This window comes from Lepidochelys kempii, chromosome 5 (assembly GCF_965140285.1).
Source record: "Lepidochelys kempii isolate rLepKem1 chromosome 5, rLepKem1.hap1, whole genome shotgun sequence".
NCBI classification, from domain to species: domain Eukaryota; kingdom Metazoa; phylum Chordata; order Testudines; family Cheloniidae; genus Lepidochelys; species Lepidochelys kempii.
Window position 1 is genome coordinate 125,275,848 of NC_136384.1, and position 14,566 is coordinate 125,290,413.

General features: G+C 50.0%; 1 protein-coding gene across 1 annotated transcript in view; it reads left to right on the forward strand.

Annotated features, from left to right (window-relative positions):
• FRMPD1 (FERM and PDZ domain containing 1) overlaps positions 1 to 14,566 on the forward strand; it is a 66,110-nt gene that overhangs the window by 40,073 nt on the left and 11,471 nt on the right. The window contains exons 4-12 of the mRNA XM_073345719.2: positions 833 to 935; positions 2,318 to 2,363; positions 5,499 to 5,606; positions 7,791 to 7,886; positions 8,882 to 9,007; positions 11,024 to 11,143; positions 11,936 to 12,072; positions 13,049 to 13,175; positions 13,785 to 13,880. Coding sequence (XP_073201820.1) covers positions 833 to 935; positions 2,318 to 2,363; positions 5,499 to 5,606; positions 7,791 to 7,886; positions 8,882 to 9,007; positions 11,024 to 11,143; positions 11,936 to 12,072; positions 13,049 to 13,175; positions 13,785 to 13,880 — 959 coding nt within the window. The remainder of the gene's footprint in view (positions 1 to 832; positions 936 to 2,317; positions 2,364 to 5,498; positions 5,607 to 7,790; positions 7,887 to 8,881; positions 9,008 to 11,023; positions 11,144 to 11,935; positions 12,073 to 13,048; positions 13,176 to 13,784; positions 13,881 to 14,566) is intronic.

Consider the following 14,566-nt stretch of genomic DNA (forward strand, 5'->3'; position numbering starts at 1 on the left):
AAGGGTGAGTGAGCCCCTACCCTTAGCATCCCCCCTGAAGCCAGAGGACGCCACACAGGGACATAGTCCCAGCTTTCATGGAGCCTGGTGTCCAACCGCCCTGGGCGCAGAGCTGAGCTGGGTTTGGCACCAGTGGTACCAGGCTGGGTTTGTTCGAATAGCATTCGTTCCTTTCCACCTCGTTGATCATGCCCCAGGCTGTGCCGCTCCATGACACTTACCCCTGCCTCATCTCCTCCCCCCTCCATCTGCATTCCCCTCCTCTGCCTGTACCCCATCTCTGCCTCCCTGCCTTGCCCTCACAAATCCATGCCACACCTCCAATCCCTTCTTTGCCACCCATTTCCTTGGGTGACCTCTCTCCTGCCCCACCCACCCTTCCCTACCAACAGCACCAACCCACGTTAGCTCTCTTCCCCTGGTTCCTGTACAATGCACACGCACGTTCTGGGCCTGAGCCAAAGCCCCCGGAAGTCACTGGGAGCTGTGCTGCTGACCTCAGTGGGCCTTGGATTCTGCCCTTTGATTTCAGCGACCAGTCATAGACTCTGAGACCAAAAGGGACCATTGTGAATTGTTTACTAGGGTTATTAACTCTGGCTGTTAACTGTAGTTGGGGCTACTGACTGGGTTGAGTGGTGACTCAGTTTTGAGTCAGGAGCATAAGTCTTCAGCTGTGGGAGGGATGGAGAGAGAGTTTGTTCTCACCATCTGGGGCTGGAAAACCAAATATAGATGCTTCACTGAGTAGCAGTGCCTACAGCTGTGATCTGCAAAAGCCATAGGGAAGCTGTTTTGAGCAAGTAGCTGACCTGCTGCTGATCTCCGCTAGGAAGCACAGCCGATGGGAAGCTGCTGCCCGGCGATCATATCCTCATGATAAACAACAAAGCTGTGGAGGACGTTTCTATTGAGCAGGCAGCTGACCTGTTGAGGTAGGATCGTGTGGATGGTACTGGCCACTCCTGGAAACTAAAAGGGCGGATGAAGATTTAAGAGCAAAGTTCTAGAATTCCAATCCCGGGGCTGCCTGGCAATTGCAGTTGCAGTCCTGGCTTTTCACAGTGGAAATTCCACTGGTTGTTTCATAGCGAGTGCATCAGACCCAAGTGTGGGCTGTTTTCTCTGAGAGTCTGAACACAGATGTGCAAGAGAAACACTCTTGTTTCCTGCGAATCTCTCTCTCATGTTATGTGGGTTATGATAGTGCTGAATGCCCCACCCCGAGCCTTGTTCTGCTTCATGCAGTCACACCATCAGTCTGTGAAGTTGGAATGTGTTAAGGTACCCCCCCGGCCTCCTGCGCAGTCACAGTTGCCTTTGGCTGTGGAAACTGCTTGGTGCTCCTGCCTTGGTGGCTCATTGGCTTCAGAGATTGAACATGGGGCCTCTGGCTCTAAAAATATGAGCTGCTGCTGCCCGCGCTGGAGGACCGGTTACGTTAGCCAATGCTGTAAAACAGGCTCATCAACCTTTCCCTGTGGCCCAGCCGCCACGAAGGGCGACAGGGCTCCACACTGAGCGGGCGTGGGTTACACACTTGATTTTAAAAACCCCGTTAATGGTAAATGTCCCTGGTATGCCAGCTAATGTTAACACAAACTCCTCAACAGAGCTGGTCGGAAAACAGAATTTCCATTCCCTGAGAAATCGACATTTGTGGGGAGGGGTGAAAAATAGTTCCAAATTGAAACAAAGAGCTGACCTTTCCCATGGAACAAAAATTCCCCAAAACATTGATTCCGGACCATAGAAATGTTTCATTTTGATAATGTCCAAACTTTATAATATGTAAAATATTAAATATAATTTACTATACAGAATGCATATGTGATAGATTCGATTTAATATAAATCAAAGTTCAAATGAAATTGATCAAAACAAAGTCGAGATGAAATGTTCTTACCTTCCTGAAACGGAATGTTTCTGAATTGTCACAAGGAAATGAGAAAGTTACAGGTTTGTCAAAGTTGACGCATTCCCAGGATTGCAAAGTTGATGCATTTCAGTTTTGGCGAAATTCCATCTTCTGATCCGACGGAAAAGTCTTCCACCCAACATTTGTCAACCAGCTCTACTCCTAGCAGCGAAAACATCTTTCTATTTAAGGTAGCTTGTGCTCGGTGGAACAGAGTGGAAACCCCATCAGCCTTCTCTGTGACCATTGCCAAGCCAGTGCTCCCCCCAAGAGCTGGTAAAACAGAAGCACCCCGGGGGGGGGGCAGCGTATGCTATTACATTACTGGAATTGATTCTTAGTCAGAAGGCAACATTGTGTTTACTGCTACGCTGGGCTAATTGTATTTGTCTGTTACAGGGAACCCGAAGACTCGCTCCTCCTTACTGTTCTGCGATGCACTTCGGTAAATTGCATTTCTCTAACCCTTTCGCTAGAACTGCTCCTTTGCGACAGGACATTAAACCTAGGGTGGGTAACAGGGCTGGGCCCACAAGTGGCAGACTGTGCAGGGGCCCCTCGAGAATGACTGGCCCGTTTCAGAGCACAGCAAGGCTGGGTGTGTAATGTTGAGTGGTACATCAGAAGCTGTAAAGGAGCTGTTACTCATCCCAATGCACACAGTTGTACACGCATCTCTCTGGGGCCTGGCGCTGCCCTTGGTGAATTTTTCCAGCAGCATTGCCTCACAATTCTTCTGGTTGGAGGCAGTGTCGGGGGATCCTCCCCCATCCCTGAGGCCCCGCAGTCCGACTTCCTGGCTCCTTGGCAACGGGGCTGTGACGTCATGGGCTCTCTGCCTAGAGACTGCCCCAGAGCTCCCACGCAGGTGACGGGGGTCCCAGGGCAACGTTAACATGCACTGGGGAGTCGCATGGATTTGTGGGGGTGGGATGCTGCAGGCCCCCAAGAGCCACGGAGACGTGTGTTGGAGAGAGTTGGTGCAGGGGACACGGGCGTGCCTTAGAACTGATGCTCCACGTGCTTGTCCTGGAGTTAGGAGCTGGGGCCGTGTTTGTTGTCTTGAATAGCAGGCCAGCACTTGTGCACTCGCAATAATGTTCCTGAACCAGCAAAGGCTGCCGAGGTCTCGAGATCTCCCTGCATCCAACGGGCAGAGAAAAACCTCTGTCTGAAGATCCTGGCACTTCTGAGAAGAGCCTGATTATTATTATTTTTTTAACACCTGGGATAAGCCTAAACTCAGATCTCCCTGGGACTTGATCACTTCTTCTTGCTATGTCCCAGTCCCTGGTAGCCAGGGGAGGTCCTGCTGTCCTCTACAGCGAGTGCTCAGCTGTGCAATTAGGGAGCTCCGTAGGGGGACCCTGTGGCCGGGTCACCGAATGCTACTTTAAAGCTCTTGCGGTGGTCAAGCTGCCTTTTTGAACCTATTGGTTCAATTTAAGGGTTCGTCCTTGCTGTCTGGGCTCTGTGTGATCGTCCATCGCCGCCTAAGGAGACGTCTCCTTGGAAAGGTGAATTCCAGAAGTGTATGTTGCCGTTGGTTGTCTGGCCAATCTCAGATCTCGCTGCTTTCAGCTGCTAAACCTCCTACCTTGTTTTCCCCTCCCACTGGGTGGTTCTGTGACTCGCTCCTTCCCCCCGAATCAGGAAGTTGGCTCTCACTCACTGTGTCCTCCTTCCATTAAGGTTGAAGCTGTGTATGTACCGAGGCCTTAGGAAGAGACCTGAAGTGTTCTGTTAAAACCTTAGCGCTTTTTGCTGATTCGTTTATGATGAGGAAATCTGGAAAGGCCGGAATGCCTCCCAGGATGTGTTTATCCGAACGGATTGACAGGTGTGCTAAAGCAGAGCTGCAAAGCAAGGACAAAATTGGGATTGTGCCTTCTGTGGCTTCCTGTGATGTATGAAGACGGCCTGAAGCGTTGGGGGAGGCGGGAGTTACGTTTTTAAAAAAAATCTTAGGAGTATAAAGAATGTCGGGTCTCCTTTTCCCCGGATTTGCTGGAGGAGTCACGAGAGTGCTCGGACTCAGAATGGGAGGTTTCTCAGGCCTCTCCTGAAGATGTGACGGGGACGGAGTCTTTTAACAGACTTTTTTCTCCCAAGTGTTTCTCAGGTGGTTGAATTACACAGGCATTAACACAGCTTTAAGCAGGTTGAGTACACAGTCACTCCCCTCTCCGTTAATCTGGCTTCCCCTGTGTGGGGTGTTAAAATCCTTCCAGGGCTTTGACTGGCTGTGGCATCTTGCAAGAAAAGTGAGGCAGACAAGACCTTAGCGCTTAACTTGTGAAACCAAGCAAAGAGGAAAAAATGCCTTTTGAATGAGAGAGGTGCGGAGAAAGGGACAGGAAAGTCGCGCAGGCCTTCATGCATCATAAAGACGCAACTCAGGCACAAACCTGTTTTTGTTTTTTCCTTTGTAGGTCACTTTAAGGACTCCTGCAAATACCCAAGATCAGCCTTGGCTAGTTGGGGCAGGCACTTGCCCCTAAAAGCCCTGCTGCCTACTGAGCGGAGAGGTACTGCCCCCCATCACCAGCTACGTAACAGCTCTGCTGGGGCCTCGTCTTTCGCCTGCTCTAGGCATGCTAGAAGTGATGGCTCAGTGATGGGGCTCCACAAATGCACCCTGCAGTGTGTCTGTTCTCGTTCCCTGGCAGGGCGCTATAATTCTCTATCCCAATGGGACCTGTACTGTGTTCGCTTGGAGAAGAGACTTTTCTCCCCTAACTGTGAATAGCTTTTCTCCAATAAACAAGATCATTCTGTAAAGCACTTCCATGTAGTGGGAGTCTCACAGGAACACAGCAGCACCCTGAGAGAGTGCTGTGCCAGATCAGATCGGTTAGGGGGATGCTAACAGCCCCCCCCCTCCCCCCGCCCTTCTACACACCCCAGTCTTCTTAGGAATTGTTACCATGTGAAAGCAAATAAGGTCAGTACTGGTGATTCAGCCTGCAAGTTAATTGTTTATCAGAGATCATATGTGGCACCTAACAAGCTCTCTAGGCTTTCCATAAGCATAAACAATCGCCTCGCCCTGGGGCTTGGCTATAGAGTATCTTGAACATGGAAACGTAGGCACTGCTGGGGGTGTGTTCCTAAATGTATGCAAATATGTAAACACCCATGTAAATCTACAGTCTGCTGATTGGCTGTTGTCGAGTAACAGGACATCTTTGCGGTCATGTGACACCTTTGACAAAACCTTTCTAGATCAGTGGTGGCCAGTCACCTCTAAGTGTGCCAGTAACACTAGGCTTATAAAACCCCTCTTCCAGGCACCAGGGCTTTAAGGATGCACCTCGGTGGGAGACACTGGATGCCCCGCAGGGTGAGCCTGGATTAGGGGGCAGCCCAAAGTCAATTGCAGGGTGCAGCATGCCTAGTGACATGGGAGTCGGCAGGCAGTGGCTGGCACCCCTGGGTCTTTCCGCTGGTTAGTCTGGCCCGGGTTCCCCAAAGGACTGCGAACCACCGTTTCAGGTCATGGAGACCTCCCGCACATGTGTCTTGTTCTCCCGTTCAGCACGGCAGGTCACATTACAAATGCAGTGCTGGTGTTTTTCAGGGTGGCCCTAAATCGTCATTTCTTACGGCCGAGAAAAGGGCGCGGCTGAAAACCAACCCCGTCAAAGTGCGGTTTGCCGAGGAGGTGCTGGTGAATGGACACACTCAGGTCAGTGCGGTGCTGTATGAAATCGTTCACAAGAGCCTGCTCAGTGGCAATGCTGACCGGCTTGAACTATATTGAGCTAAATGAGCAATACCATTAAACGCAGTTAGGATGGCGCAGATGCTGCTGAATTACAGAATAGAGTGAGCTCGTTCGACCTGGCACTCCCTTTGTTGTGTTTGGTCGTTTGTCTACACAGCGAGTGGCCAAGGAAAGGCCCAGGATTCACGTGGCTATATGTTGCTACCTTGAATGCACTGGAAACGGTTCTCCCATGCTGAGGAGGTAACCTCGGTACCTCCTCCGGTTCCCATGGCATTCAAGTTTAATGAGTTGTATTGTCTATTGAATTTGGCATCATATGTTTCCTTAAAGGTGTGTTAAGTGACCTGATGTAACTGAATTGTGCTTTGTTTCTCTGCTGTAACTTGCCTCAGGGCATGTCTATGTTTAGACTGCTACAGCAGCCTAGGGCTTCAGTGTCGATGCTACCTCTGCCTATAGGAGAGGGTCTCCCATCGGCCTACGTGATCCACATCTCCCAGAGGCGGTAGGTGGGTCAGTGGAAGAATTCTTCCATCCACCTAGCGCTGTCTACACTGGGGTTAGGGCTGTATAGCTACATCTCTCAGGGGGGTGGATTTTTCACACCCCCGAGGCACGTGTAGCTATGCTGAAGTAAGTTCCCAGTGTGGACCAGTCCTAAGATGTCTGCAGGACTCCGACGTCTGCCTTCCTGATCTCTCATTTACAGAAGTATCCAGTTGTCCTATCTTGGCTTGCAATATGAAATGCACTTGGGTAGCTCAGTCGTACAACAACGTACAGTAACTGTACAATTTCAGGCAACTTGATACATACAGAGTGTGCAGCATGTCTGTATCTCCGTCTGTCTGCAGCTCAGGCCAGGGAAATGTGGCAGAAAAGGATACCAAGCTGCAACACTTGGGGAGCCGTTCCTGGCTGTTAAAGGGAAATCATGTCATGTTTCCAAAGGCTGCCACCCCTTTCAGATAGAAACTGGGCTGAAAGAGCATAGCATCCATAATGGTTAGTGTAATTCCAACAACTGCATAGCCTTCTGCTTCAGGAACAGTACCGTTGTCCTCTTAATGGAACGTTGCTAACTGAGCTAAACCTCATTTGGAAATAGCCCAAACGCTCCCTAATGCCTCTGAAATCTGAAACTCCAGTTCTAGAGCAGGAATTATTGATGAGACCAAAAGCTTTCAAGCCTTCATTTTCCAGGGTAGATCTGGGTTATATCCTCAGAGCAGAGCTCTGTGTGGGGGACAGGTCATGCCAGGCTGAACATCATTAGATGTTTTAGATATACTTGGAAGCTGTAGACCAATCCTAATTTGCTGTAAATCGGTGTCGTGCCGTTGTAGTCAATGGAGCAATGTTTACGCCAACTGAGGAGCTGGGCCTACATTTTTAGAATTAATTTTTAAATAGTCTACAAGATCCTGCCAAGAAAGAGCAAAATTATCAACTTGGCTGAACTAGCAGAAAGACAGCCTACGATAATTGTCGACTGGAACATAATCATTACCTATGTTGAATGTAGCATCAGCAACAATGTGTGGTTTTTAATTTGTCCCTAAGCTCTGTATAGAGATTCCAAGATGACTTTTGAGCTGATGTTACAAAACAACAGCAACATCTTATTTATGCCAGTAGCCTCACCGGACACATTGGGTTAGATCCTCATCTGGTATAAACTGGCATCGTTTCACTGAAATCAATGGAGAAATGTAACCCAGTGGGTCCGATTTACCCAGCTAAGGGTCTGGTCTCTTGAGGCTACTAATGTGAGACCAACAGAACTTGGCTTGATTACAACAGCATAAATGTGTTACCTTTCTCTGTAATAAATAATCATTCTTGGGTCCCCCAATAGGAACTGGACCAAATTCATTTTTGGTGGGACCTGCTGAGTTGAGTGGGATTTTTATCAGGGGTGAATTTGTCACTTGATGCCTCTTCTTTGTCCTCTGTCTCATAGCAGGACATAATGCTAATATGTCGTGAATGGGGCTTTGTTTAAAGGTGGAGAAAGTTTTGCATTTAAATCTGTATGTGTTGCATTACTAAAGATGAGCCCTTGAGTCAGTCCCAGAATACCAAAAACCCTTGCCTTGCTGTGCTGTGACACTTGAGCTCCCAGCTTGTTTTGTTGTGCAGGGGAATGCTCTTCTGTGCGTGCCGAATGTTCTCAAGGTATATTTGGAAAATGGACAGACGAAGGCTTTCAAATTTGACACCACCACGACAGTGAAGGTATTGTGGCTTGTGTGGTTACCTTTATTCCGCCATTTAATCTCTGCTACTTCACAAAAGGTAGAAATATACCAGGAATTGATTGTCCGAGACGATCTAGTGAATGTGGACCCCAGATGGGTAGATACAAAGCTCACCGGATTTGGGGGGCAGGGAGTGGAGAATGGCAATAGGCTCTGGGCTTTTACAGCCCTCTATTTTTTTGGAGCAGCTCAACACCCAGATTGACATGGAGCTGCAGGGGCTCCGCCGTTGGCAAATGAAGCCGTTACCTTTTAAAATTGCTTATGATAAGGTCTAGTGATGCAGCGGGTATGGAAGATCTGCAGGCCTGGGAACACCCTGGGACTTCGCCTTCAGCGGGGCAATGGAGCGATAAGCAGGGGAGACCAACTGCAGTTCATCCCGTCCTCCACTGAGCAGCAGGGGTATTGCTCGCTCCCCTCAGCCGAAGGCGGGTTGCTGAACTCGGCCTGACTGGAAGGGCAGAGGCGAAGGGGTCTGGGAGGTATAGAGGGGTCAGGAAACGAGAAGTCCACAAGGAACTAATGAGGAATCTTGGAGCGAGAGAAGAGACAGGGTTAATGGCCTGGATCGGGTACCACGAGAACTTAGACTTGAAGAGCTGGCGAAGATGCCAGGATCCCGAAGAGCCTGTCAAAGGAAGTATCCAAACAGTGGTAGTAAAATGAGCCTGTTGCCCCATCTTCTCTATAATGGGTTGTGGGAAAACCGTCACCACTGTGCCCGGGAAGGGGGAGGAAGTGCCCAGGAAGGGGGAGGGAGTGTGCGGGAAGAGTGAGGGAGCTCCTGGGAAGAGTGTCTCTCTGATATCAAATGCAGCCCTTCCAGCTGAAAAGTCCATGATTACCTTGCAGAACTGGAACCTAGAGCCTCTTTGTTAACATCCAATCCCGTTAAGCATCCTAGCGATGCCCGACCATTGTGTTCAAAACGCCTGAAATCGGATTGTCCCTTGTGTCTTTCATTGGCAGGACATAACCCTCACCTTGAAAGAGAAGCTCTCCATCCAGAGCATTGAGCACTTCGCCCTGGCCTTGGAAGAACAGTACAACATTTCTAAGCTCTACTTGCTGCATGAGGACGAGCTCATTGAGCAGGTCAGTGCTGCCTGCAGAGCTCCTGCCGTGCCTGTCTGAGCAAGGCAGCGTTTGTCCTGCAACCCGCTTAGAAAAGAGCCCTTGCCCAGCTGCTGGCGTTTTCCTGGGCGCATCTCCATGGACACCCAGAATAAAGGGGGATTGAGGAGGGAGTAAAGTGCAGAGTAAACGGGGATGGAGGAGGGAGTGTTGGGTGGCAGGATGGGGACTTGGTGGGAAGGGGGAGCTCAGTAGCTGAGTGCGAGACCCGATCACGAGCTCCCGCATCAAAGGGGGGATTCTGAGCGGCTGTGCCTCCCCAGAGACGCCGCCGTCCTAGCTCTGCCTGTCCCACGTACACTGGCTAGTGACGGCGCTGCAGCCTGGCCTTCCTGCTCTGTGACGGAACCGAGAGCGTAAACGTTCGTAGCGCCTCGCTCCCTTCCTGCAGACGGTAGCGCTCGTGGCCGGCTTGTTTTGCCGACGCTTCTTCCTGCTGTCCTCGTTTCATAGCAATGAGGCCATCTAATCTGAACCCCTGCATATCACAGGCTGTTAAGTGTCACCAAGATCCCCCTAAATTGAGCCCAAAAGCTTCAGTTAGACTAAAGCATTTCAGGCTCCAGGCGACTAAACCATCACGTGCCCCAGGCAGAGAAGAGGAGAGGCCAAGCGCTAGCAATGGCAGGGAATGCATTGTGTGTGGCATGCCCAGCTGATCCCAGCAAGTGGCCCATGGTGCTTGCTGCAGAGGGAGGTGAAAAGCCCCCAAGGTCCCTGCTAATCTGACCTGGCGGAAAATTCCTCCTCGACCCCAGGCCCAGTGATCATCTTGACCCTGGGCATGTGAGCAAGACCCACCAGCTGGGCATCTAGAAAGAGGATTCCCTTGACCACCTCTGACCGCTGGCCTGCCCTGTCCAGTGTCTCCTCTCCAGCTGTGGCCAATTCCTGCTCCTTAAATGGTCCTCCAGAAAAGGGCACCTCTGATCTGGGACTATATAAAAAGAAATCAAGGCTGGGGTTTTCCAAAGCAGTCGGCGAGGGGCGGCCTGGCTGGGCTCCCCTTTGAAGTCCATGGGAGTTTTGCCTCGGCAGAGTTAGGCCAACCCTGAGTGCTATTTGCAAATCCCACCCCTAACATTTCTCATTCTTGTCTTTATTTCCTGGGTACTTTTATGTTCCTAACTTTGAGCTAAGACTCTGAGCAGCCCTTCCTCACTCCCTGACATCTCACCAGTCAGTGAGACAGGCGCAAGATGTTGAGGCTCACTCGTTAAGGTCCCATTACTAAATACCAGGCATGTGTCTCTTTGGGAACTTCTCTTTCCATCCAGTTGATGAGCCAGTTCTGGATTTATCCAAAATAAAATATGCTAGTATAATCCAGCGACTTTCAGAAGGTTTAACTGACATTTCGGTAGGACAAACAGCACTTCAATCTTCTGTCTTTTTTTTTTTTAAATGCTTTCCTCTGTTGTCCTAGTAGGGTCATGTGATCAGTCTCTGGTGTAGGGTTTGTAGCATTACGTATTCACAAAAGATTTATATTTATGACATTGAGACCGGGGTGCAGGTCCTTTGCCCCAACTTGTTGTTGTCATCCCAGCTAAAACAGTGTGACTGGATTTGGTCTAGTTGTTGTACCCCTGTTGTACCTGGATCCCAATTACACTATAACCTTGATGGGGCAGAGCCTATCTCTGTGCAGCACCAGGCCCAACAGGGCCTCTGGGCATAGCCCAGTACAAATCAATCATCTTCCTGGCTTTTCTGGGAGATTGTGGAGTCTTTAATGAAGTTCTGCAAAGGAAGTAGCGTCCACTTCATCTGACTTTAATTCTCACATTGCTTCCCTCTCAAAGAGTCACTCATGCCTCCTTGTCACTAGAAAAAATGGCCCACTTGCCCCCAAACCAGACGCCGCGTGATTTTTGTTCTGCAGCGTGTGAAGGGCTGCCCTGTGCAAATTCATTGCACCTGCTGGAATTCGCAGAGCTTCTATTGTTTGACACTATTTTATTTTGTTCGTTCCAGGTGGTCCAAAGGAAAGATTCCCATGATTACCGGTGTCTCTTCAGAATCTGCTTTATCCCGAAGGATCCATTGGACCTCCTACAAGAAGATCCAGTTACCTTTGAATACCTTTATTTGCAGGTGAAAACAGAACATCCGATACTGTATTGATAACTCTTTCCGTCCTAAGGCCTTGCCTCCCATTTAGGATTAAAATGTGATATTTAAATCAGTGTTGTTAAACTGGGGCCAAAAGCTGAGTGGATATTATCTGGCTCTGAGTGGCTTAGTGATTCCTAATCTGAGCCTTGATTTGTTAATTACTTATGCCCTTCATAGGTGCCGACTCCATGGGTGCTGCAGGGCTGGAGCACCCATGGGGAAAAATTTAGTGGGTGCTCTGCACCCACTGGCATCCAAGCTCTCCTCCCCCCCGCTCCTCTTTTCCCCCCAACCCGAGCGCGCCGTGTCCCCGCTCCTCCGCCTACCTCCCAGTGGTTCCCCACCCCCCCAGCCGCTGCCAAACAGCTGTTTGGCAGCGCGCTGGGAGGGAGCAGGAGGAGCGGGAACCTGGCACGCTCAGGGGAGGAGGCGGGGCTGGGGCGGGGATTTGGGGAAGGAGTTGGAATAGGGGGCAGGGAGGGGGTGGCGTTGGGGCGGGGACTTTGGGGCAGGAGTGGGAAGGGGTGGAGTGGGGACGGGGCAGAGGGGGCATTGAGCACCCAGGGGAAAGCGGGGAAGTCAGCACCTGTGGCGCCTTTCACATATGGATCAAAAATGGTTGAGCCAGGCAAAAGGGGGTGCCCAAGCAAAGTCATTCCTTTGGCACGTGGCCCGTGCTGCTGAAGGTTCTATAACAAACAGCGGGTCATTTGGGCTTCTTCCTCTCTGCCGTGCTGCCTGCGTGTGTTAACCTGGCTGTGTCCCTTCCAGAGCTGCAGTGATGTGCTCCAGGAGCGATTTGCTGTCGAAATGAAGTGCAGCGTGGCCCTGCGCCTGGCCGCACTGCATATACAAGAGCGGATCTATGCTTGCGCCCAGCCGCAGAAAGTGTCTTTCAAATATATAGAGTAAGTGGAAAGTCCTCTGCCGTTCTAGCTGACCCAAGTCCCATATATCTTTTGTGCTGTGGCTGTGATAGGCACCAGAGAAATGGAAGATGGCTCGGTCAGGGCGGTGGTAGTAGATTGGATCGTGCTCTGTCCTTATCCATTAATGCTGAGTCTATATATTAGTTACGCGAATCCTTTTAGAGAGAGAGGAGCAGCAGGTTGAGACGGCTGCACAAAACCAGCCCTCTCCTATCTCCCTTCTAAACCGCCCGCATGGCGTACTGGCTCGAAATGTCAGCCGGAGGCTGGGCTGAGCTCTGTCTCTACAGCAGCACCTGTAATGTGTTAGGTAGTTATTGTTGCACCGGGCAGGATTTTATTTAAATCAAGGCTGCCTGTTGCAGGCGTGTTTGTTGGGAGTTCTGAGTGCAGTGGCCGAAGGCCGTATCCTTTACAACTGCCCAGGAATGGCCCCCAGCAAATCTATAGCGCGCATCTCCCCTTCCTAGGCAGACACGCTGTGCGGCTCCTTATTGCATGGGTTGTTCGGACGTTTGTAGCCTAATACCTGCAGCCCCAGCTGGGCTATGTGTTCACCTCTGCCACTGAATTAGTCTTTATAGTCAGATACGCCATGCCCCAACGAATAAAGGAATAGACAGACACGTCAACAGAAAGCTCCCTGATGGGCTTAATTAGCAAGTAATACTTATTACATTGGAAAAATTCTCCATGGGAACAACTGGCCTATAATCTTAGACTGGCGGGAACCATTAACCCAAAAGTCACCAAAATATTATCCTCTTTTAAGCAAAGCCAAGTGCACTTTACAAATGGAATCCTCAGTCCATAGGTTGCGGCCAGAAGGGACCATTATAATCACCTAGTCTGACCTCCTGTATGACACAGGCCAGAGAAAACTCACCCAGGAATTTGTGCAACAAACCCGTAATTTCTCTTGGAGCTATACCCATCTGCTCTGTCTTCATGGCAGGAAGGACTGGGGAATAGAAAACTTTATATCTCCAACTTTACTCCGAAACATGAAAGGCAAAGACATCAAGAAAGCCATCAGCTTTCACATGAAGAGGAACCAAATCTTACTGGACCCAAGACAAAAGGTAGAACCTATGCATGTGTGTGAGATCGCTCAATGAAAGCCAGCCGGCTCGGCCACTGAGCCCAGCCTCAGTGGGACTGAGCCGAGATGGTTTTAGCACCATGTTCTACACCAGCCTTCTCCAGCTGGGGTCCTCACAGCCTTGCTACTGCATTTTATTTGGTTTTCATGGGGGCTGCATTGCACCTCTCTTTACTCTTCTCTCTGTCCCCTCTCCTTTGGTACAGCTATTTCTCCCAGCATTAGCATTGCTTGTGCGCTGCTTCTGCAGGTATAGACAAGCCCTTGTCAAGAGGGCAGTCAGAGATGGGAGCCAGAAGTCACAAAGTTGGGTCTCCTCCTAAGCAGACTATTCCCAGTGACCCCCTGGGCTGCCACCTTTCCCTTAGTGGGCCCTGGAACTTACTTCTTGCCTGCTGTGTATAGGAGGAGGGCAGTCATCTAGTTAGAGGCGTGTGTTTGTGCGTGTGATCCATCCAGTCCTGTGAATTGTACACGGCTGCTTTCATCCAAATGAAAAATTTAGAAACCCCTTTACCCACACGCCCGACTTTTCCCAGTGGTTGGTTTGTAACTTTCTCAGAAATATTTCTTTTCTTTAAAATCCAAGCACGTCCTCTCGGCCACACAGGTGCGTCTGAGCTACCTGCAGATACTTGGAGACCTGAAAATGTACAGCGGGAAAATCTTTAATGCCACCCTAATGGTATGTGCATTTGTTTGTCTGTGATTTTAGCAAATCTTTGTGTTTTCTCTGGCCATCCTTTCTGCGTATGTTGTGTTACCATGCTGTGGGAAACAAACACGTGCAATGGGGGTCATTTTTAGCACTACGCTGAAACTGACCACGCCTCACCTTGATTAAAGCGCACTTTCTGTGAAGCAGGATGTCTTTTTTTTTTTTTTATTAACAGCTGAGAATCAAAAACAACCTGTTAACCTGCTGCTGGGGCATCTTCCCCCAGATTTGTTCTGCCAGCAACACCAGCTTCATCACCCATTAGTCGTAGTTGCCCTCAACCACCTTCACGCTTTCTCCCAGTTCTGCCTCAGATCAGCTCCCTGGAAAAATCCATAAAGCTTTCCCGTGTCTTCCTTCACATCCCTCCCCTGCCCTCCCCTCTGCCATGCTGCCTACGGGACGCTCACCATCGGGTGTGTTGGCATTGCTGCGTCAACTAAACGGGCACATTTCTCTTGGCCCTTTCCAGCAGTCGCATTCTAAATCCTTAGCCAGTGCAAACCAGCATAGCTCCTTTGAAGTCAAGACCATAAAACCAGGTTTTGAGGATCCTTTTATTTATGTGTTGTTAAGAAGCGCAGGTGTGGCATTCAGTGTTGGTCTTGTGGATCTTCAGATGTGATTGGTCCATTGTTCCATGGGCAGGTTCT